The sequence below is a fragment of the Mustelus asterias genome, chromosome 4 (assembly GCF_964213995.1).
Source record: "Mustelus asterias chromosome 4, sMusAst1.hap1.1, whole genome shotgun sequence".
In the NCBI taxonomy this organism is placed as follows: domain Eukaryota; kingdom Metazoa; phylum Chordata; class Chondrichthyes; order Carcharhiniformes; family Triakidae; genus Mustelus; species Mustelus asterias.
This window is the reverse complement of record NC_135804.1, coordinates 144,127,209-144,152,442: the sequence shown is the minus strand read 5'-3', so window position 1 is coordinate 144,152,442 and position 25,234 is coordinate 144,127,209. Positions and strand designations below refer to the sequence as shown.

At 45.7% G+C, this 25,234-nt stretch overlaps 1 protein-coding gene across 6 annotated transcripts in view; it reads left to right on the top strand.

Moving 5' to 3' along the window:
- col4a6 (collagen, type IV, alpha 6) overlaps positions 1 to 25,234 on the top strand; it is a 389,276-nt gene that overhangs the window by 306,130 nt on the left and 57,912 nt on the right. For 5 of the 6 annotated variants that reach the window (XM_078211871.1, XM_078211872.1, XM_078211874.1 and 2 more), the window contains exons 24-30: positions 500 to 606; positions 725 to 908; positions 4,152 to 4,205; positions 7,559 to 7,630; positions 10,753 to 10,860; positions 17,581 to 17,802; positions 18,788 to 18,949. In XM_078211871.1, the coding sequence (XP_078067997.1) occupies positions 500 to 606; positions 725 to 908; positions 4,152 to 4,205; positions 7,559 to 7,630; positions 10,753 to 10,860; positions 17,581 to 17,802; positions 18,788 to 18,949 (909 nt within the window). The remainder of the gene's footprint in view (positions 1 to 499; positions 607 to 724; positions 909 to 4,151; positions 4,206 to 7,558; positions 7,631 to 10,752; positions 10,861 to 17,580; positions 17,803 to 18,787; positions 18,950 to 25,234) is intronic. The other variant, XM_078211876.1, reaches the window with a different exon arrangement.

Here is a 25,234-nt window from a genome sequence, read left to right as displayed (position 1 = left end):
CTTCCCTGCTGCCATCGGACTTTTGAATGGACCTGCCTCGCATTAAGTTGATCTTTCTCCACACCTTAGCTATGACTGTAACACTATATTCTGCACCCTTTCCTTTCCTTCTCAAATTTCAATTTTCCCAAATTGAACACTATGCTTTGGCTGTATAGCGCGGGTGAAACAATTCTTTTCACTGTATCCCAGTGCAGGTGACAATAATAAATCAAATCAAATCAAAAATCTGATCTGCTTAATATTTCAGTCAATTTCTGCTGTTATTTTAGATTTTCTGCAATAATTTTTCTTGGTTAAAGAAGTTTAACAGGCTTCTCTGAAATCCTTCTGACCACTATTCGACAGAGATTTTCACTCATTTATTGTGGATGGGCTATTGCTTCCACTAAGACTTGCAAAAGGCATTTCAGGCTAAAATATTAAAATCTTTGTATGGGGCAGCATAATTTCGAGATCACAGGCTTTCAGATGTTTCAAAACAAATTCTGTTTTGTAGGGCCAAAGGGAGATCCTGGCAATCCAGGGTCAAGGGGACCTTCAGGAATTCCAGGAAAACCGGGACGGGATGGCTTCCCAGGCTTACCCGGATCTTCAGGAAGACCTGTGAGTATCATTAGGGTTTGATGTTACACGTAATACTGCACTTTTTACAATTGGTGGTAGTGTGAATGAACTAACAAATGGTTTCATCGTATCTGATGATGGTCTTCGCGTTACACAGGGTGACACTGGAAGAGGTTATCCGGGTACCAAAGGTCTCCCAGGCCGTGCCGGCCCAAAGGGTCCCCCAGGTGAGAGGGGCTCACCAGGTGTTGGACTCCCAGGCCCTCCTGGTTTCCAAGGTCCTCCAGGTGATTCAGGCATCGATGGAATACCGGGAGCTCCAGGTTTCCCAGGGGCACCAGGTATGGAATGCAGTATCACCTGATACTTGTTTGCTTATAAATTACGGAAAAAAATTCTGTTCAATTGTTGGAATGTTGCAACTGTTATACACTGTGGTTTGTCATCAATGAAATGTCCAAGTACTTTTTAAAAATAGTTTAGATTCTTTGTTAACACTGTTCATTAACATGTTTGAGGCCATAATGCCACAAATTAAATGGTTAAAAGCATCAGACATGAATTTCATATTAACTTGGGGGTGGGGATGGAATGTGCTTTAATGTATGTTGTCTCTTTGGCCTGTGAAATGGTACTTGTGCGATGGATGTAGATTAGGGATTTAATGAGTGCTGTTATTCAGGTTACAATATACCAAGTCTATCGAGTACAATGGAAATTGAGTGTGTCCCTGTTTAAAACCCTTGCAATCCACCTGGAATCCAATACACCTCTTCTCTCTTGGCCCTGAGTGACAATGATAGCCAGACATTAGGTTTACCAGTAACAAGGCTAACTCCTGGTTAAGCTGGGGAAGAGTGATCTATCCCAGGAAATATCTGCTCCTTTGAACATTCCTAACATTACTGGCTTTAGAAAGAGGCATTCCGAAGTCCATCTCCTTTATACAGATGAACGGAGAGAGGATCTCAAAAACCCCAAAAAACTGAGGCCCTGTCATTTCCCAGCGTGTACCTGTGAACTCCTGCCAGAGTTTCAGCAGGAGTCCACCAGGGCACCCTGAGGAAATTTGGGAGCAGAGCGTTTTTCCCTGTAACTTTACACTGTATTATAAAGTTTTAATGGCAATGGAAGAGGTAATTCAACTAACCTATACTGATGTTAATGCTCCACACCACCATCCTCTCACCCTTCTTCATCTAACCCTATCAATATCTCTCCCTATTCCTTTCACTCCTCAGGTGTTTGATCGCATGTCTGTCAATCACCTCAACCGCTCCTTGTGATAATGCATTCTACACAAAACACACTTTGGATAAGGAAATTACACTTATCATATATACATATATATATATGTATTGGATTTATAAGTGACGATCTTATGTTTATGGCCCTTGGTCTGGTCTCACCCATAAGTAGAAAGATATTTTCCGTATCTACTCCATTAAAACCTTTCATAATCTGAAAGACCTCTATCAGGTCACAATACAGTTTTCTAAGTGCTAGCCTATTTATTCATCCCTGATAGGTGAAACATTTCAATTATGGCACCATTCTGGTACGTCTCTTTTGCACATTTTTCAGAACCTCAACAACCTTGCTATAATATGAAGACATTCACATTACAGCTCAGACGATGTACCCGGAGTTCTTTGCTTTTCAATTATATACCTCTAGGAATGGGTCCCAGTGCTTAGGATGTTATGGCCTTATTAACCCGCACAGTAAGTAGTCTCACAACACCAGGGTTAAAGTCCAACAGGTTTATTTGGTAGCACGAGCTTTCGGAGCACTGCTCCTTCACCAGGTGAGTGGGAGTTGGGTTCAACTCACCTGATGAAGGAGCAGTGCTCTGAAAGCTCGTGCTACCAAATAAACCTGTTGGATTCTAACCTGGTGTTGTGAAACTTCTTACTGTGCCCATCCCAGTCCAACATCGGCAACTCCACATCATTATTAACACGCGTCATTCTTTTTAGTGATTTGTGTATTCCAGATCTTCCTGTTCCTCTATCATATCTCGACACTTGTTTACAAAGGAGTATATATTTGCCTTCATCTTCCTAAATGTACCACCTCATAATTATTTGCTAATTACTTTAATTAATTCTTTCATGGAATGAAGCAATATTGATAAGGCCAGCATTTGTTGGCCATCCCTAATTGTTCTTGAACTGAGTGACTTGCTCAGCATTTCAGAGGGCAATTAAGAACATTACTTGGGTCTGAAGTCACATGTAGTAAGAAGTCTCACAATACCAGGTTAAACCAGTTAGAATTTAATCTGGTGTTGTGAGACTTCTTACTGTGTTTACCCCAGTCCAACGCCGGCATCTCCACATCATGGGTCACACGTAGGCCAGACCAAGTAAGGATGAAGATTTTCTTCTCTAAGGGGCACTAGTGAACTTAGTCGGTCCCTTCATCAAAGTCATTATCATAGATTGTACATTGCTGAGGCCCCAGCACTGATCTCTGTGGCACTCCACTTAATCACAGTCTGCCAACCTGAAAATGACCTATTTGTCACCACTCTATGTTTTCCGTAAATTAGCCAATTCTCTGACAATGCTAATATATCGCTCACAACACAATGAGCTCTGATCCTGTACAGTAACTGGCATTTTATTGAATGCTCTTTGGAAATCTGCTGGTTCCCCTTATCCACCCTGCTTGGATGGCATGGTGGCACAGTGGTTAGCACTGCTGCCTCACAGCACCAGGGATCTGGGTTCAATTCCCGGCTTGGGTCACTGTCTGTTCGGAGTCTGCACGTTCTCCTTGTGTCTGCGTGGGTTTCCCTTGGACACTCTGGTTTCCTCCCACAGTCCAAAAGACGTGCTGATTAGGCACATTGGTCATGCTAAATTCTCCCTCAGTGTATTCGAACAGGCGCAGGAGTGTGGCGACTAGGGGATTTTCACAGTAACTTCAGTGCAGTGTTACTGTAAGCCTACTTGTGACACTAATAAATAAACTTAAAAACTTAGCATGTTACATCCTCAAAGAACTTTCACAAGTTTGTCAAACACAACTTGCCTGTCACAAAACCACAAGGGGCAGGACTTTCCCTGCCAATGTTGGTGGGTTCTTCAGTCTTGAGGCTATTACATTGGAGCCTATTCCTGTCCTCACCCAATATCTAAGTGCACACAAACATTTTCCAGGAGATACTATCGATAAGTTAATAGGAGAGGTTCTAAGCAAGTATTATTCACTGCCAGTTGTAGCACCGACCAGCTAAGATCACCGAACAGCTCAAGTGAACGCGATCCTTCCTCAGAGCTGGGTCAACTAGTTTTAAATTCCAGGTGTGATTTGTCCTGACAAGCGGAGGATTTAAAAGGGAACACATTTCAATTTCCAGGTTTACTCTAAGTCTGATCCAGTTCAGCTTAAAGAATATGAAGCGACTGTGTTTTTTGGTCAGTGGCAAGAGTTGGTAAAGAACCTCTGAGTTGAGCGGGATGACTGATTCATTCCTGTCAGAAGATGCCACTTATTAGAGAGAGAAAGCGCTCACGTTTCCACTGTTCTTCCTGCCCCTCTTGACTGATTTCACATCCTTTGCATGGGCACTACAGGTGGCTGTTGTTGTGGGGAAACTGCTGACGAAGGCGACCTTCACAGAGAGGGAGGTGAGAGGCCACAATCCTCAATAAAGGTTACCATGGCGATGATGGCAGGAGCCCCCAACCCTTACATCATTGCCAAAAGACTGCAGTACAATAATTTGCATGTTACAGCTGTACACTGCAGTAGTAACTCGTGAACTCGTGTTGAATGGAAAATAACTGCACCAAGACTCTTTTACTGTCTTCGTTCATGCATGCTGTTAATGCACACTGTTATACAGACCATTAAATTACTGTGTTCCATCTGGATAAATGGATGAAAGCATCAATCTATCAATTGATTTTAATTATATTATCACAGGCCTGTCATGAAATGGGTGACTTTCTCATTAGTGGGAAATCTAAACAATTGATTTCGAATGGACCAATACCGCGCCATGCCAGACCAACAATTCTCTTTTTAAAAATTACTTTTCCTTCCCTTCCAGTTTCTCTCTGCCCTTTCCTGAAGGTGCTGGCTCGGGTTTGGGATACCACCCAAGGGTGTTTTGTGGCCAGATCCCTGTCCCCAGCACTTTGCCCTAGCAACCAATTTTTTGTATGAGTTTAGCCCATTCCAATTGTAGGCGGCACGGTGGCACAGTGGTTAGCACTGCTGCCTCACAGCGCGCCAGGGACCTGGGTTCAATTCCGCCTGAGGTGATTCTCTGTGACGAGTTTGCACGTTCTCCCCCTGTCTGCGTGGGTTTCTTCCGGTTGCCCTGGTTTCCTCCCACAGTTGAAAGATGTGTGGGTTAGGTGGGTTGATCATGCCTCTTAGTGTCAGGGGGATTAGCAGGGTAAATACGTGAGGTTATGGGGAGAGGGCCTGGGTGGGATTGTTGACAGTGCAAGCTCGATGGGCCAAATGGCCCCTTCTGCACTGTAGGGATTCTCTGATTCTAATTCTTTTCTTGTACCAAGCATAGACCAGGGGAGTGTGCTTAAACCTCTAGTTATCATGTGCCTCATGGGATGTTGCATCCTTCTCAACTCACATAGAAATCTGTGCCGATTGCCCCATTACCATGCGCATATCCATGTGCTACTAAAACTGGCTAATCTCAGCATTGAGATCCCATGGGTTCCTGGAGTTTGATGTTGGGATAAAATAGCAGTCCCAAGTGTTACATTGATCCCAAGCCGGTTGGTGAATTATAAAACTAGACATAAGTACTTTTCTTGATAATAGGTTTATTCACAGAGTACAGCATTACGTATGCCTGCTTCCTACCTCCTAACCCAGTGTCGCAGCAATTTTTCTTTACAAGTACTCTAAGTACTTAATTAAGCAATACCCTTCACCTGTGTATCTTTACAACATAGTTAACAATGCCATTCACACTGAGCCCACACTTAGTGGCTACGACCTGCCGCACAATCTTCCCTGAACTGGACTGCATAATTGGTCCCCCCCCCCCCCCCCCCCCCCCCCCACCGCCCCCCCACCGCCCCCCCACTTACTATCCCATTCGGAAGGATTGGGTGGATTGCCGATGCAGCCAGCCCAGTCTGAGGATTGGCGGGTCTGGAGCCTTGGCGGTCCCACTGGGCGACGCGGGCACTGCTGGAGCGGCTTGGGGAACAAAAGGACACCTCAAAATGAAGGTGTCCCGAGAGGCATGGATTTAAAGTTACAATTAATAGAGGTGAAGCCATTAGTTCTTTTGGCAAGGAGAGGGAAAACCCTCCGGGTACATTGAGCTGCAATGGTGGCCTTTCCTTGTGTGCACCACCCCCCCCCCCCCACTCCCCCTCATCGCCTGCCACAGGACATCATTCCACTGATGGAAAAACATCAGGGGAGTCTGCAAAATCAGACCTAATTGGGTCTGTAATCAGCATCATGGGCTGCCCACCTCTCTGGTGTAGAGAGGTGATCTGGGTCCCACTTGCTCATAGTCATCTTTCCCATCCTGATGCATGCCCATCCACCATCCATTTCTCTACCACCCTCCACCTCCAAGCTGACTGTGAGAGGGCTGCAGGAAATTCAGACTTTTGGGTTCATCCACAACCGAGAGAACAGTGTTGAGAACACATCCCCTGAAGCCTACAGGACTGTGAGGTCGAAGCCAGTGGACATCCAATTATAAATAGAAGCCGAGTTGCTAAGGGTTTGGATGCCGCAGGCTAAGTCAAGATGCCCGACCATGATTAAGCATTGTCCTGTTTTCAGTACTTTACAATGGGGTTCACTACATGGAGGTCAGCAGTGGAAATCTTGGGAGATTATTCTCTCCCATCCATTCCACTCCAGCCTGGGTCATGAGGGCAGTCGCAATGCTGACCATGGTCATAGTGAGTTGATGTCACTACATTACTGAGGTCAGCTCCCTTTCCATTTAACATGCTAAGTATTATTCCTCCTAACCATTAGGGGAGCCTCAACAATCCACAGCAAGTCACTTTTGCAGGAACCAAATAGATGAAGGTGGGTTTTTCAATGGTACCCCTTTGAACAAGAAGACAATTAACTTATCTTTTAATTATCCCTTCCCAAATGCTTAAATCAAAGAAGAGTAGAGTAAAATAGTTATTTTTGATGAGGAGGAGTAGGATTAGCTGTATTTGTAGCTTAACATCTGATACCTGCCCACACTTTGTCAACTCGTACCATTATAAATTCCCATGTCAACATTGACCATGGAAATTGCCATGGTAAATTTGTCCCATCATAATTACACACTCCTCCCAATGAAAATGCTACCTGCCTGACCATGTGATTGCAGCATGACAATAGACAGCTTCAATTCCAAACATAGACAGAGAAATTATTAAACTAGTAGCAAAATATATGACTTTAAAATTGTGACTTAGGTGGGATGAGAAAGGGCACCTGGGTGTCCTCAGGCTGGCATGGACAAGATGGGCTGAATGGCTTCCTTCTGTGCTGTAACTTCTCTATGATTCGCTCAGGGTGAAATATCCCCCCATTGCCCTAACCTCGCTTTGCCAAAACCGAAATGGGAGATCAACTAGATTTGTTTTCCTGTTCAAGGCTTTCCAGATAGTTTATAAATTAGTGCGTTAATCACCCAGATTTTATCATGGTCTGTCTTCACTCTCATCCACTCTGCACAGTGACACTGTGATATCACTTTCTGTAGCTAATGCGATCACTGTGTGCAAATGGCTTTCAGTCACAAATCAGCCATGAGCACAGTGTTACTTCAGTCTGGAAGCTGACTTAATGTTAGCACACTGCTAATGTATCAGTGTGGGTCTGTTCGTGTTTATGTATGCATGTGCCTGCATGCATAAATGTATGTCTTTGTATTTATGTGTGTGCTTTGTGCATTTGTGTGTGTGTGTGTGCTTTGAACCTGTTTTGAGTGGCAATATTCCTGAAGTCCTTTTCCTGTGCGATTTTGCAGGAATTATTCTGCCTTGTGTGATCCCAGGCAATAGAGGCTTGGTGGGACGACCCGGAGCACCAGGACTCCCAGGTAAGATCTCAGCGCAGTAACGTTTGTGTGTTGTACCATTGAAATGTTCCCCAGGGCGGTACCTGTCTATGGTAACTTTTCTGCAGCAGGACAGATATCTATTGGAACAGAGAAATGCAAACGGAATTTCTGTGACTATGGACTAGGTAACGTCTTAGGTTAGCACTGCTGCCTCACACTGCCAGAGACCCAGGTTTGATTCCTGGCTTGGGTCACTACACAGTGCACTTCTGTTCTTGCATAATGCAGTTGTAGATATCTTGATAGGGAAGAAACCTGTTTGGGGGGCGGTATGGTGGCACAGTGGTTAGCACTGCTGCCTCACAGCGCCAGGCACCCAAGTTCAATTCCTGGCTTGGGCCACTGTCTGTGCAGAGTCTGCACATTCTTCCCATGTCCGTGTGGGTTTCCTCCGGGTGCTCCGGTTTCCTCCCACTGTCCGAAAGGCGTGCTGGTTAGGTGCACTGGCAATGCTAAATTCTCCCTCAGTGTACCCGAACAGACGCTGGAGTGTGGTGACCAGGGAATTTTCACAGTAACTTCGATGCAGTGTAAGCCTACTTGTAACTAATAAATAAACCTTACTTTTACTTTATCTTAGTTTGTCAACACTGGGTTTTTTGGGCAGTTGTATTCCAAATAATTTGAAGTCTCTACCTACAGAATGAGTTTCATGACAAGGCGTTAATGTTCAAATTGAACTTATAACAAAGTTAGTTAATGTTATTTCATTGAGCTCTGAAAACAACTTCTACTATTTGAGGAAGAAGTTGATAAATTTAGACCCAGGGGATGAAATAATTAAACAAAAACAGAAAAGTGCTGAAACAAAAACTCAGCAGGCCTGGCAGCACCTGTGGAGTGAGAGATAGGGTTAATGGGCGGAAGTTTTTTCAGAAAAATTCCAAGTGTAAAACGGGAGGATTTCTCGCCCGTTTTTTCAGCGAGGTAAGTAATAATAATTTACGGCACTCTGTGCAATACAGACTCCGAGCACGCTGGTGAGGCTGGCTGCTGAGGTCCAAGGGGTGCCATTGCGCCACACTCTCCCAGTGTACTGTGAACACAGTATATTGGGAGATATGTTACCCCATCGCCACATGGACATGGTCGGCCACCCCCTCCCCACCTCGATTGCTGCCCCAGCCGATTGCCCCTATCCCCCCTGTTCGCCACACAACTTTATCTTTCCCAGGCGCGAGGCTGATTTTGCCAGCAGAACGGGGCTGGCAAGGTCACGAGAGGTGAGAAATTGATCACAACCCGATTTTTCGCCTCTCGCCCTATCTTACCGGTGTGGCGAGTTGGTAAGATCCCACCCAACATTTTGGGGTAAGATATATCTAGTTATACTGCATGGGGCGGCATGGTGGTACAGTGGTTAGCACTGCTGCCTCACAGTGCCAGGGTCCCGGGTTCGATTCCTGGCTTGAGTCACTGTGTGGAGTTTGCACGTTCTTCCCTGTGTTTGCGTGGGTTTCCTCCGGGTGCTCCAGTTTCCTCCCACAGTCCAAAGATGTGTGGGTTAAATGGATTGGCCATGCAAAATTGCCCCTTAATGTCAGGGGTACTATCTGGGATAAATGCATGGGGTTATGGAGATAGGGCCTGGGTGGTATTGGGGTTGGTATAGACTCGATGGGCCGAATAGCCTCTTTCTGCACTGTAGGGATTCTGTGGATTACGTCTTGTAGGGTTATTTATTTTAGCTATGGCAGTGTGATCATGCAGGTGTTTTTCAGGGAATGAGCTTGATACACTGACCTTTATTCCGTTCTGTGGGGTTTTTTCATTTGCATTTTAAAAAATGTAACACTCCATTACTGTTTCTACATATGCTGCTGTGATGTTGCCAGTCGGAATGGGTAAAGCACCAGTGAATACTTTGTAATTCACCTGCTAACTACCGCAGTCTGGTATATTGATCAGTGGTATGCAGGGCATTAGTGAGGCACATGCCTTTATCTCAGTCTCAAACCATCGCTCCTCGGCCTTTTGGCTAAGATTTTTTGTAACTTTGAGAATGGAGTAAAACATTTTAAAAATGCCATCAACAGAATCAAAGTTGCCTGTTTTTGGTCGCTGACTCTGTTTTCATGGTTATTTTGGTCAATTATTGTGCAGGTATTCAGTGCTGAAAGAGATGATTGGGATGATGCAGCTTGCCCGTTCGTTTCCTTGCATAATGCAGCTGTAGATAACTTAATTGGGAAGAAACCTGTTTGGGGGTGGCACGGTGGCACAATGGTTAGCACAGCTGTCTCACAGTGCCAGGGACCCGGGTTCAATTCCAGCTTGGGTCACTGTCTGTGTGGAGTCTGCACATTCTCCCCGTGTCTGCATGGGTTTCCTCCGGGTGCTCCGGTTTCTCCCACAGTCCAAAAGATGTGCTGATTAGCTGCATTGGCCAGCTAAATTCTCCCTCAGTATCCAAACAGGTACCGGAGTGTGGCAACTTGGGGATTTTCACAGTAACTTCATTGCAGTGTTAACATAAGCCTACTTGTGACACCAATAAATGATCATAGAATTCCCACAGTGTGGAAGAGGCCATTCAGCCCATCGGGTCTGCACCGACTCTCTGATGCAGTATCTTACCCAGTCCTTCTTCCCTGCCCTATCCCTCTAACCACACACATCTATCTTGGCTAATCCATCTAAACTACAAACATTGTGACACTAAGGGGAATGTAGCATGGCCAATCCACATAACTTGCACATCTTTAGTCTGTGGGAGGAAACCCATGCAGACACAGGGAGAATGTGCGAACTCCACACAGTCACCCAAGGTTGGGATCAAACCTGAGTCCCTGGTGCTGTGAGGCAGCAGTGCTATCCACTGTGCCACCCTGATGATAAATAAAAGGATTGTCCCTAGACTGTATCTCCATCTGTAAGTAAGTCAGTGAACAAGTACCAATACCTCCTGCAATGTGGCATTAGAAAGTGACAGCCAAGCAACGTGAGAAAGAGAGGGGTTAGGAAATCTGTGCAATTTAAAAGTGGAACCTCAAGTATCTCTGTATTTCTCCTTCCATTCCAGTGAGGGAGGAAGCAATCAGACAAGAAATGTTTTTCAATTTGAATTTCTAACACATTCTTCATTCTCAAATGCCTCGTAGGTTCAAAAGGTAGACCAGGTTTTCCAGGTAGTCCAGGACGACCAGGATTTGATGGACCAAAAGGACCTCCTGGAGCTCCAGGCTTGTTGGGAGATTCTGGCCGCCCAGGTAAGTGCTTGCACATTTAAGCAGAACTTGCAGAAGATTGAGAATTCCATGGGCCTTGGTTACTTGCAAGTGTTTACAGGTGGGAATTTGCTCCTGGTTTTCTGTCCGGGCATGTGATTGAGATGGTAATTATGGAGAGATGCCATTATCACTCCAGTAGCAGCAAGTGTGTGTCGCACCTGTATCCCGAATAGTAGTCATATTCATAAGCATTCAGCATTTCCGGACACCAAAACCTGAATTGTCTCAACATTTGAATGGCTTGCTGCATCTGCCGTGGGACAACACACAAAATCCTGACTGTAACAACTCCACGGAGGTGAAAGTCCCGTCACCAAGTTACTTTATTTACACCATACATCTGTACACACTCAGCTCTCCAGTTGCTCCCTGCTGAATGCAGGCTGGGAGTCTGACACACCTGCTTTAAATAGGGAGCATGAGGCTCCCTGATTTAACCATCATTGAGGACTCATCAGGTAGTTCATACTGTAGCAAGCCAACCTCATTTGCCTGGCTAAAGTCACCACACTAACCCAAAAGAAACAATGGCAACCTGAAAATAATATAACAGGAACTTCAAAAGTAGAGACATGTGCATTGTCCTGTCCAATGGCCCCTTTCAATTGTAGTTCAAAATGGAGGGAACTGGATGGAAACCTTGTCAATATGGTGTGGTTCTTTAAATTGCTCAACATGCCGGGATTTTCAGCAGCAATCATTTTCTGAAACTCCCACATATTGGTGGTGGGGTGCGGGGTGGGGAGCGGGGGTGAAGTGATTCAGAACTTTTCAAAACTGGGCTGCATTTGCTGCTAGTGCTGTGCATGCACAGCTGTATACGCGGCTGCCATCTTTATAGGGGGCCATCACTGGCCCTAGAATTGCAAATAGATCACCCCCAAACACAGAGGCAAGGTTGGAAAGAGCAAGTTTTTTTCTTTTTATTCATTCGTGAGACATGGGCGTCGCTGGCTGGCCAGCATTTGTTGCCCATCCTTAGTTGCCTTTGATTGATACAACTGAGAGGCTTACTAGGCCGTTTCAGAGGGCAGTTGAGAATCAACCACATTGCTGTGGCTCCGGAGTCACGTGTAGGCCAGACCAGATAAGGACGGCAGATTTCCTTCCCTAAAGAACATTGGTGAACCAGATGGGTTTTTCCAACAATCAACGATGGTTTCATGGTCGTCAGTAGATTCTTAATTCCAGATTTTTAAAATTGGATTTAATTTCAATTGGAATCTCTGCCGTGGCAGGATTCGGACCCGGGTCCCCAGAACATTAGCTGAGTTCCTGGATTAATAGTCCAGCAATAATACCAGTAGGCCATCGCCTCTCCATTATTGGCAAGACAGGTGCACTCTGTCCACCCATCCTCACACCTCATATCACATTGGTATCTTTTCAGAAATTTATTAAGAGATAAAATATCGAAAGAAATAGCTGGGTGAGAGAATGAAATTACGTTTGACGTTAAAGAAGCCATCCCCTACAGACAAGGATCTGCTACTTGTGTTACCAAATAAACCTGTTGGACTTTAATCTGATGTTGTGAGAATTCTTACTGAGGGAATGAAAAGCAGGAGAGACAGAGACTGGGAACTGTTCACACCCTGAGCGCCTACCCACTGAAATCCACCTCTTTGCATTGCTGTTTTTGTGGGTTTAATTATTTCAGTGATACTTGGGCAATGAAGTAAGATCCTGGTCCCTTTAAGTGGCGATCGGCTGATAGGGTCACATGACCCGGAAAACCAAACAGGGGACCGGGTGGGGGATTCACCCTGGCAAGGGTGGGCTTTTGCCTCAGATCGACCCTGGACGCTATAACAGCCACAAAGCTGTAGAACACATCTGTAAGTAATACCTAATAATCCAGTTGCAGCAACATCCTTTTCGGACTGAGTCCTGCTATAACCCTAAGCCAGTATAGAAGTTTCCAACGTGTCTCATGTCTCCAGAGCAGGAATGCTGATTGCCGCTGAACTGTACAAAACTGCTGCTGATGGGGAAACTGGTAGCTTGAAAGGGATTCAGGGTGAAAGATTTATATTCTAGAAATTTCTAAATCATATTCCCATGGAAAACAGTTTTAATTTTTGGCACAATTGCCATTTTCATCATTTTGGAGTGCATTGGAATTCTGCCGTGATGTCTTCAGGATTCAAAGTCCTGACAGCAGTCCAAAGACTTTCTATTCTTCAACCAGTCAGCTGCTGATTTACCTGCTGAGACTGGCGACAGGCTTTTACTGAGAGTGCGGTTTCCTTTTGTTTATTGGTCGCAGTTCTCCTCGGTCCCAATGAGGCAGGTTAAAGGTGAGACCAGGAGCAAGGTTGTAAAGTAATGTGTTGCTTCAGCCACCTGATGTGTTCCTGCCTCGGAATGATCTTGTCGGAGGCTTATTCAACCGGCAGCCTCTACCTGCCAGTCGGTGAAGAACCCATTAGATCTATTGATGGGCCAATTGGGGCGAGGGTGGTGGCACCGCTGGGATCCCCCTGCTGTGGATGGATCCCAGGCGGAGACCGGAACGGCCATTTAGCTGGAGATGGCTTCCCAGTGGCAGACCAAAGCCTATCGATGCTTCCTCTCACTAACGCCAGGATAGATCCACTGGGATACTCTGAGGAAAGGTTCCACCTCTATCATGAATGCATGACAATTGTAGCCATCGCAGTTTTTAATTTTTCACAATGGTGCGGAGAGTGCCTCCGTTTGTGGCATCCTTGCAGCCTCAGTAGTGTCGACCACACCCGTTGAGGCTGCCTAATGGACATCACTACAGACCCTCCTATTGGATCAGCTATTTCCATGATCCTCGTGTCCTTCTGATTTGGGTGGAGTTCCTGGGGCAGCTTCTTAACTGGCTGCCTCTGGGAAGATCACAACTGAAGTCCTGATACGGTAATTTCCAGTTTCCTGAGCAGAATTGGGGCCAACATGAGATGTATTTTAAAATATGTATTCATGGGTTGTGGGCATTGCTGGCTAGGCCCGCATTTATTGCCCTTCCCTAAATGCCCTTGAGAAGGTGATGGTGAACTGCCTTCTTGAGCAATTGCAGTCTATGAGGTGTAGTGCTGTTAGAGAAGGAGTTCCAGGATTTTGACCCAGCGACAGTGAAGGAATGGCGATATATTTCTAAATCAGAATGGTGAGTGGATTGGAGGAGAACTTGCAGGTGGTGGTGTTCTCATGTATCTGCTGCCCTTGTCCTTCTAGATGGTAGTGGTCGTGGGTTTGGAAGGTGCTGTCTAAAGAACCTCAGTGAGTTCCTGCAATACATCTTATAAATGGTATGGACTGCTGCCATGTGTCAGTGGTGGAGGGAGTGAATACAAAGAATAAAGAACAGTACAGCACAGGAACAGGCTCTTCGGCCCACCAAGTCTATGCCGACATAGATACCTCTCTAATCTGCCATTTTCTTGCCTCTATGTGGTCCATATCCCTCTGTTTCCTGCCTATCCATGTATCTATCCAGTTGCCTTTTGAATGTTGTTATAGAATCTGCTTCCACCACCTCCTCCGGCAGCGCATTCCAGGCATTCACCACCCTCTGTGTGAAAAACTTGCCCCTTACTGGGGCCAGCTGGGCGGCACGGTAGCACAGTGGTTAGCACTGCTGCTTCACAGCTCCAAGGATCTGGGTTCGATTCCCGACTTGGGTCACTGTCTGTGTGGAGTTTGCACATTCTCCTCGTGTCTGCGTGGGTTTCCTCCGGGTGAATCATAGAATCATAGAAACCCTACAGTGCAGAAGGAGGCCATTCGGCCCATCAAGTCTGCACCGACCATAATCCCACCCAGGCCCTACCCCCACATATTTACCCGCTAATCCCTCTAACCTACGCATCTCAGGACTCTAAGGGGCAATTTTTAACCTGGCCAATCAACCGAACCCGCACATCTTTGGACTGGTGCTCCGGTTTCCTCCCACAGTCCAAAGATGTGCGGGTTAGGTTGGTTGGCCGTGCTAAAAAAACTGCCCGTAGTGTCCTGGGATGCGTAGGTTAGAGGAACTGGTGGATAAATATGTAGGGATGTGGGGGTAGGGCCTGGGTGGGATTGTGGTCGGTGCAGACTCGATGGGCCGAATGGCCTCTTTCTGTACTGTAGGGTTTCTATGATTCTTACCTCATTTTTTAATGTTTGTGGAAAGAATGTTAGCAGATTGCTTTGTTTTGGACGGTGTCAAAAGTTTGAGTGTTGGCGGAGCTGCACTCACCCGGGCAAGTAGAGAATATTTCATCACATTCCTGGCTTGTGCTTTGTCGATGGTGGACAGGCTTTAGGGAGTCAGGAACTGAGTTACCACAGAATTCCCAGCCTCTGACCTGCTCTTGTAACCACAGTATGTATAATGGCTGGTCCAGTTCAGCTTCTGGTCCATGGTAACACCCAAGATGTGGATACTGGCAGAGCGACGGTAATGCCATTGAATGTCAAGGGGCGATGGTTAGATTTTCTCTTGTTGGAGACGCTGAAGCAGCTGGAGATTCCTTCAGCATTTCTTGATATCACGTGGAGTGAATCAAATTGGTTGTAGACTGACGTCTGTGATGCTGGGGACCATGATGTGGAGATGCCGGCGTTGGACTGGGGTAAACACAGTAAGAGTTTTAACAACACCAGGTTAAAGTCCAATTTCACCAATTTCATCCGAAAGCTGATGGCATTTGCTACCAAATAATGGTACCAGGTTTATTTGGTAGCAAATGCCATCAGCTTTCGGAGCGCTGCTCCGAAATTTCCACGCAGATTTCCACTCCATCTGACGGAGGAGCAGCGCTCCGAAAAATGATGGCATTTGCTACCAAATAAACCTGCTGGACTTTAACCTGGTGTTGTTAAAACTCTTACTATGCTGGGGACCTCCAGAGGAGGCCATGATGGGTCATCCACTTGACATTTCTGGCTGAAGATTATTGCGAATGCTTCACCGTTATGTTTTGCACTGGTAAGTGCTGGACACTTCCATCATTGAGGTTGGGGATTTTTGTGGAGCTTGGTTGGATTATAATCCAATCAGGGAAAGAACAAAGAACAATACAGCACAGGAACAGGCCCTTCGGCCCTCCAAGCCCGCGCCGCTCCCTGGTCCAAACTAGACCATTCTTTTGTATCCCTCCATTCCCACTCCGTTCATATGGCTGTCTAGATAAGTCTTAAACGTTCCCAGTGTGTCCGCCTCCATCACCTTGCCTGGCAGCGCAGTCCAGGTCCCCACCACCCTCTGTGTAAAATATGTCCGTCTGATATCTGTGTTAAACCTCCCCCCCCTTCACCTTGAACCTATGACCCCTCATGAACGTCACCACCGACCTGGGGAAAAGCTTCCCACCGTTCACCCTATCTATGCCTTTCATAATTTTATACACCTCTATTAAGTCTCCCCTCATCCTCCGTCTTTCCAGGGAGAACAACCCCAGTTTACCCAATCTCTCCTCATAACTAAGCCCCTCCATACCAGGCAACATCCTGGTAAACCTCCTCTGTACTCTCTCCAAAGCCTCCACGTCCTTCTGGTAGTGTGGCAACCAGAACTGGACGCAGTATTCCAGATGCGGCCGAACCAACGTTCTATACATCTGCAATATCTGACCCCAACTTTTATACTCTATGCCCCGTCCTATAAAGGCAAGCATGCCATATGCCTTCTTCACCACCTTCTCCACCTGTGACGTCACTTTCAAGGATCTGTGGACTTGCACACCCAGGTCCCTCTGCGTGTCTACACCCTTTATGGTTCTGCCATTTATCATATAGCTCCTCCCTACATTATTTCTACCAAAATGCATCACTTCGCATTTATCAGGATTGAACTCCATCTGCCATTTCTTTGCCATTTCTTTGAAAGTTCAGACTCTTAGGGTGGAATTCTTCCTCTGCCGAGTGGCATGGAGACTTTCGTCCCGGGCCTGCTAATCACATTTAAATTGTATGCAAATGATCATTGAAATGGTCTTTGCGTCTCCCTGCCGATTTCCAATGCGGATCTGACGCCGCCGGAAATCTAGTGCTGGGACACGCAAGCGGGGCAAAGTGGGGCACGAACACACGCGTGAACCCCGCGAATCGGCCAATGCGAGAGTCTCCCGGCCCGCTGCGCTAGAACATTAGCACAGCAGGATGGGAGAATCGCGGCCTTAATTTTTTGGTGTGTGTGTGTGTACAGGAGGAATAGATTTTAGTTATTTGGCCCAGAATAAGATGATTTGTATGTGTCACACGATACCATTATTTTTGCATGTTGTGCAATAATTTTGCTTTCAAATACAAGGTTGAAATACTGTACCAGCAAATTTTCCTTAAGTCCTGCAATTCTCATGGGGAGCTCCTGTGGCACAGTGGCTAACGTCCCTGCCTCTGAGCCAGCAGCTCTGGGTTCAAGTCCCACCCCAGGACTTGATGGCCAAGGAAGGTGAGCTCATAACACAGCCAAACAGGTTGATTATCAACCTAAAAACCCTTTCAGCACAGGCCAAGAGTAGGAGGCAAGAGTGGGCGAGATTCAGCCATGTGATGGGAACAAATTTGGAGCCTCTACCATTGCGATCCAAAAGCCCCTGACTGCAACATGCATGTGAAAGGGAATGTTGCCACAGCAACTCAGGCTCCCTAAGTGATTGGCAGTACACCACCCCCATTGCAATTCACATTCATTTCTTATACATTTGATGTCTTATTTAAGACTGGTTTGAAATCTTACAGGGTTTCTGGGACCTCGTGGTGATCAGGGACTACCAGGTCTCCCTGGGCTGGATGGAAATGAAGGCTCTCCAGGTAAAATGGGAGCTCCAGGATTTCCAGGTCAAAAGGGATTCCCAGGTGATGTGTATGGTGCAGAAACAGGTGGCCCAGGTCAACCAGGCCAGCCTGGAAAACTGGGACTGAAAGGGGCTCCAGGAGATTCTGGGTATCCAGGACCTAAAGGTAAGGCTCCAGATGTGTTTATTTTGCTGATGTGGCTTCAAACTTAAAACTAATTTTGTTCAGGAACTTTCGGCTTTGCTGCAACTTCCTTGGAGATTTGATTCTTCTGAATTCTTATACGGGTTAACTTACGATGGGTTATGAATTGAATTAGGTTTATATTTGGGCCTGAAAAAGGCGGCAGGCCAGAAGCACAGACCATGAGCCTGAGGCCCAAGGTCCACCCAACTAGCCTAATTACAATGATCTGAAGATCCCAATCAGCATCCAGAGACAGCTCACCAGTTGACCAACCGCACCACCCCACCCGCCCCAACCCCCCACCATTGTTCTGGCAGTGGCCCCATCAAATTTGCATTGGGATAAGTTGGAAGTCTTCATGGGCCTACAGAAATCCTCAGGGATGTTCTTCCTACCTCCATGTGAAGGTATGCTTCAATAGGAGGAACTTCACATTTTGCAACAAAACCGTCAGGGGCTCCTAAAGAGGGGCTTACACGGGCAGCAAAATTCATGGCATGTAGGCATCACTGGCTGGACCAGCATTTATTGCCCATGAACTGTGCGGCCCACTTGGCCATTTCAGAGCAAACCTAATTGTTGCCCGTCTGGAGACCCATGTAGGGAAGGACACTGATTTCCTTCCCTCGGGGACATTAATGAACTGGATTAGTTTTTACGGCACCTGATACTCGACTTTTAATTCCAATGTGTTTTTAAATTGAATTTGAAATTCGCCATCTGCCGTGGTGAGATTTGATCCCAGATCTCCAGGGCATTGCCCTGGATCAGTGCCGATACCACTGCCCCCCCCCCCCCCCCCCCTAAATGTCGCTGCCCATTTGTATCACGTGTGACTGCATTCCTTGAATTGCACATTTTGATGTGTAATTTTGTGTGAGAAGTTAATCTTATTCCTAAAGCACTGCATATAAGTCTTATTTAACTCAATTCCTTTCAAAAAAACATAAATATTTTCTTCCAGGTGTTGACGGTCGGCCAGGGTTTCCAAGTCAAAAAGGTGAAAGAGGAAATCCAGGCTATCCTGGTGCCCAAGGCTTGCCAGGAGCTCCAGGCCCCAACGGACCAGATGTACATGTAGGTTTGCCAGGAGAAATGGGAAGGCCCGGTGGGCTCGGACAGCCAGGTAAGTCACTGAGTAACTGTCTGAAGTCAACTAGGTTAATCAGGCTCAGATTCTGTGCACATTTGTCAGAAAACATTAAACCTTTAGCAAGTCCCAGTTGACCGGAATAACCAACAAGTGGAATGCATAAAGATTAGGCCTGTATAATTACAGCACGGAAGGTATTGGGATTAAAGGTCAGGCTATTTACAAACAGAATTTACCTGCTCAACATCATGTTTCGTGCTGGGTGAATATATGGTTCTGAAACAATTCATACTCTTTTGATGAGAACAGAAAGCATCAATAAATCAAAACAGAAATGGTAGAGGAAAACAATTTATCTATCCGCAGCTTTAATTCCACTTGTAATGTTCAATTTCCATCACTAGGTGTCAGTTGTGAGCTCCATGAGAATAGGAGTTCACAGCTCAACTCTAGATTGTGTTCCATTGGATTGATGTTACCTTAAGATGCACATCCCAAGATATCAATGCGCTGAATTTCAAAATCTTGAATATCTTTTCGCATCAGGGTTTAAGGTTTTTCTGTTTTTATTTTTTTGTTTTCATTTTCTTCCACTGCCTTCTTTCCTGCTCCCTTCCTCAGAGTAAACTCTTCAACTGGCGGAGAGGGACAATTTACTCCCATCTGTTTCTTGCTGTCTGCCCCTCAGCATTGCTTTGCATTGGAGGACAGTTGGGAAATGGTGGCCATTGCATGGCATTCCATGCAGCTGCCTGATTGAGAATAGAGTAGATGCCAAAAAGGATGTTTCCCCTCATAAAGGAACCTAGAACTGGGGGCATGGTTTCAGAAGAAGGGGTCACCCATTTAAAACAGAGATGAGGAGGAATTTCTTCTCTCAGGGGATCTGTATGGCCTACACCTGCACCTATTTTTTTAAAGCCCTTCATGTCGGCTCTTCTAGGCTGGAAGGCTAAGAGAGAACCAGAATTGGGTTGGCTTCCTTCCATATATAGAATAATCAGCTCATTCTGAAACTAGGTATCATCCCGCACACAAAATAGCAAAACGATCTGGGCCATCCGTCACCATGTATCAGCCAGGTGATGATGGATCAAATATCCTGGATCATTCAACCATCATCCTTCTCCAGTAGGGATTTCCAAAGCTTTGTTACGGATTTTCTCCATGAGTGCTCGCAGTATCTTTTTCCGTGATTCAGGTGTAGGAGTCAGCAGTAAAATGGGGTGAGGTGGACGGTGTCAAGAACTCTTTCTGTTTTGCTTCTGATGCTGGTGATGTAACTGGAATGCTTTTAGCATGGACATTTATTGGTCTTGGTCAATAAATTGCTGCTGATGCCTATCTGACTGAGGAATGCACATTGACGCCATCCAACACTCTGTGGCTTGATCTTGCTACCTTGTGCATGGGAGCCAGGCTTATGGTTGCTTCAGATAACAGGTCATTTCATGTCTTTTAATTTTAAGGATGGGGACTAGTTTATCATCTCTTGATATATTTTAGAGGGAAATTCTTCCTTTTTTTTGCCTGACTCTTTCTGTTCATCTGTTCACACATGTTGTATTCTTCCATGCTTCTGTTCCATTCATCACCCACCAACTTTCCATATCTGGTCTCAATCGAATGGGTGCGGTTACTGCATGTAGGCTGCCAAGGTGAGAGGGAGTTGCCTGTAGAGTAAAGCAAAATGGCCTAACACTCCTGCTTTATCCAGCTTTGGTCGTTGCTGTAATCATTCTGCCTGTAGAGTGGAGCCCGCTTATTACTGTGCCTTAATTATATGTTCAACACCTTTCGAGAGGCATGTTCTCTGCCCCTTTCATCTGACCAAAGGCATGTTGGAGCTTTGCAGAAGAATTGCATTTTTTTTAAAAAATGGGGTGAAAAGAGTCAGAAACGTTAATGACCCCAGTTCAAGTTGTAAGAGAACAGAGTGCCATAGAAATATTCCAAAATTACCATGGGGTGATTGGGAACAAACCAAACAATGGTTCGGCACGCGCAGATCAAAGAAGGGAATTGACACCATGGTGGTGATCTTACCAACGCGCCCATGGGTGGGACGAGCCCGTAGGATGACGGGAGAGCCGAGAAATCAGGTGTGCGCCCTAATTCTCGCCTCTCGCCATCTTACCGGCACCAGATATCTGGCGCAATCGGCCTTCTGGCGATTTAAGCCCTGCCCCCTCCCCTGACAGGCGAGAAAAGCTTTTTGAGGGGTCTTTTGCTCCAAGTGCATAAGATCGCAGATTTGGACGCGCCCAAAAAGCGGATCGGAAACTCTCCCAATTTCATGCTCTTTCTTAGAATCTTTTTCATAAGATCACCCCCTTGGTGTCCTATCACGCCTTAAACTTAACCTGTTAAAGGTGTGGGGATCCCCCCCTTTTGCTAATTAATAACATGTGTTTGATTCTCGCAGACTGAGCTGAAGATCCAGTCATTATTTGGGTTATTTTGAAGCCAAACTGCAAATTCACAATGCTTCAATATTTTGTTTCCCCTCCAAGAAAATGAGCAGGCTCCACTGTAATCGTGCTTGTGGCTAAAGCTATGTCAATGGGTGATCAACCACAGCAGTGAACACGCGTTTAACTTATAACAGTTAAGTTATCGCCAGACTGTTGATGTGATGCTTGTTTTCAAACTGTTCTGGCTTCTTTAACATAACAGCTTAAGTATCTCTGGTAGTGATAGTATGGTCTGGTTTGGTGATATTCACACTCGTTCTGAGAAAGAAGCTGCCACTTCTCTCATTTCAAAGTGAGGGTTTTCCCCCAGCTAAACGATTTATGACAAGCTTGCAGGGCCACAAGAGTTTTTTTTGTATGGTTTCTCTTCCAAGCCGCTGAGTAATGGTCACCACCGCCCCCCCCCCCCCCCCCACCCCCCCAAAGGCTGATGCAGTGGTTCAGATGCGTTAGACAGTTACCTGCTCAACAAACCTAATCCTTCCTTCTTTCTCTTTGGAGACTGTTCAAGTGTTCACGCGATACTTTTGAAGACATGGTTGAACTTAACGCAAACGATAAGGCTCTGAACCTAAGTGCTGCCATTAGTGGTACAGAGCAATGCAGCACCGACAGTCTTCATCAGCTGTTGATCCTGAGGCATTTACCTATTGTGTTCAATCAGTGGTGTTTCTGGATTGAATTTTTCTCCGCCATGATGGCGAAACAATAGCCGGATCGACAGTCTGACACTTTAAAAGCAAGTTACAAAGAAGATGGACTTTGTTGTTGCTGCTCCCAATTCACCCCTCCTGTCCTGAGGATGCCGATGAGTGTGATGGGTATGCTTTAATAGTTGCAAGGACCTAGGACCTGGGAGTCAGCATTCTCAGTGTGGGAGGCTGTACAGTGAGTGTTGCAATGTGGAATGAACTCTGCCTGTTTTCCCCAAAATTCACACTTCCCCATTTGTGTTGTGCTGCAATATAAGCAAAATGTGTGTGTGCCCTCGCTCAGGGAACCAGGACACTCCGACTGCTGATCTTGTTACAATCAGATAACTCAGCACTGAACAACATCAAACCTTAAGATATTAGCTTTGACATCAGGGGCAGCATGGTAGCACAGTGGTTAACTCTGCTGTCTTACAGTGCCAGGGACCTGGGTTCAAATCCAGCCTTGGGTGACTGTCTAAAGGGCTAAATTGCCCCTCAGTGTCCCAATTAGTGAGGCCAATGTGTGAGATTACAGGGATAGGGTGGAGAGTGCTCTTGGGTAAGATGCTCTGTGGGAGGGGAGTGCAAACTCAAAGGGCCGAATGGCCTCCTTCTGCACAGTATGGATTCTATAATTCTGTGATCAGGCGCATTAGTTTACCAATAGAGCCAGCATAGACTTATCTACACAAATAACAGTGTGAGAAATGAAAATACCAGAGCTTGCTGGTCTCTTTTACATCCTTGAGCACTATTAAGGTGTTATTTTCGAATTTGATATTCCCAGGGAAGACTTGGGAGAGTATATCAGATATTCGATCATGTCTGCAGCATTTCCCCACATTCCTGATATGTGGACAAAGCGCCTCATTGAGAACCTGAATTCGTAAAACTCTACATTTAATTTTAATTAACTAAGTTATATTAATGAAAGAGCTTTTACTGCAGGATAGCGTTCTCAGAGTAGACACAGTAGAAATATTATGGCTATAATGTTACAACCCTCCCTCCCATTAATATTCCAACTAATAGAAATTTATCTTTCATTCCATCTTAATTTCAAAGCCAGCTTATATGAAACCCAACTTTACAGTCTTTTAACAAGTTCTTAAAAAACAGTTTTATACAACATGCAAAATCATATTCAATCCCATTCTGTAGCTCAACTGTGTCACTAACCAACAGTGACCATTTCCTGCCATTGCTAGGTAAAAGGTGAGCGCACCATTTCAACTCCCACATACAAAGCTCAAGAGACCAATCTTGGATTTTTTTTTTTGAGAGGCCTCTGCTCATCAGACTATCCTGAATTAAACCAATCCTGTGGTTAGTGTAAGTGTTTTCACATAGGCACCAGGTCCCTGGTGAGTGATTAGGTGTGAGAAACTGTGGCTAACTCTTGCCCTCTTTCTTCCAGAGATGCTAAGAGTGGTTGTTGCACCCTGCTGCCTCCCTGAAAACATTTGCTGGTGTGTTACGGATCCAGTCATTGCTATGGCAACATTCACTTAGAGGGCAGGATTTCCCAGCCGCACGCGTCCCAAAACCGTAAAACTCCACCAGACGTCAACAGATCCTTGCATGGGCTGCCCCTCGCCCACTACGATTCCCATGGGCGGGCGGGACAGGAAAATTCCTTTCTTTCCATCGCATGGCTGACCGGGAATCTCTCCTGCTCTTGCCACGTGCCATTGGTGGGCATTGGAAGCATTTGCAGGTTGATAATCAAACCATAGCCATGTTATGAACACATCTTCCTTGGCCATCAGGCTCTGGGGTAAGACACAAGCCACTGCGCCACAAAACTCCACCACTTTTAACATGTACCTCCTGTAATAAGGCTGTTTAATGTCAATAGCCCTCTCCAGTTTTATCTGTAGTGCCTGGATCATTTCTTCCAAGATTATCTCTTCATCAGTTACTTCCATTTCATGCATTGGCACCAATTATGTGGTGTGTGACTAATGTCACAGTATGCTTTGGAAAATGATTACATGTTACCTTATAACTTACCATAAACATTTTCTGCGGAACATTGCACTATTATCATCTTCGAATGACAAGCCAAGAATCTCACTTCAAAGTCTTTTCTGTTATTTGGTCGCTTATTTCCCAGTGCCTTACTTGTGAAGATTATAATTTCTGCCAACACTCAATATTATGTTGTCTCCATTTATTAGGCTGAGGAGAGCCAATTAAGATAGTTTTGGTGCAATGATGCCAAGGCTGTCATTCGGTGGGTGCTACCTGCATCGTCACCTGAATACAAGCTGACCCCATCATAAGGCCTGGTCTTTTATTTATATTTTATATTTGCTGTTTGTCTCTGAGGTGGGGAGTTGAAATATCCGATGCCAGCTGTAATTTACCCAGTCACTGCAACCACCAGTTGCAGTCTCCACTGGGGATTTGAGGGACGATCTTCCCAAACAAATCCTAAGTGCCGAATGAATGTGAAAGCAGGAGAGGATCACACTCATTTTTTGGTTGCGTTCTGACGTGCAATCGTATGGCACTCAGTGCAGAAAAAGAGGCAAGGTGTGATTCATGCCAGTAGTGGGAGTGAACGGAGTCTATTCTCACCGAGAAGCCGGCTGCTGACTGCGAGGTGCGCTATTGCACCTGTGCCTTGAACTCGCAGTGTACTGGGTACAAGTTCTTTCCGGGTGCAAGATCAGGGTTGATAAGATTGTGAGGGGCGAAAAACCGGGCGCAATCCTGGTTTTTCTCACGATCTTACAGGCTCATCACGCCAACCGATCAGCACGACAAGCCAGTAAGATCGCCCCCTGTGTCTCCTTTCACCCAAAGACCAGTGATACCGGATTACAATATGCCAGGGTGAAGCTGGCAAGGAAAGTGCATCTTGGCCCTACATTTTAGAACTCTCTCTTGAAACCTCTTTGCCTTGCTGCCTTCTTCACGACTTCAGAGAGCTGTAAGATCTTTCCCTCCAAGCGTATCTTCAGTCACATCCTCTACCTCTCCCATCAATACTGATCACTGTCTTTCTTACCTTCAATATTTTGGGATACTGTGGTTTAGCTTTGATGCTGTTTCTCGTCACGAATGCTGCCTTGCCATTAAAAAATGGCATTCACAGCATGCACGCACACTTCTTGTGCTCTCTGTGCCGGATGCTGTTTTTT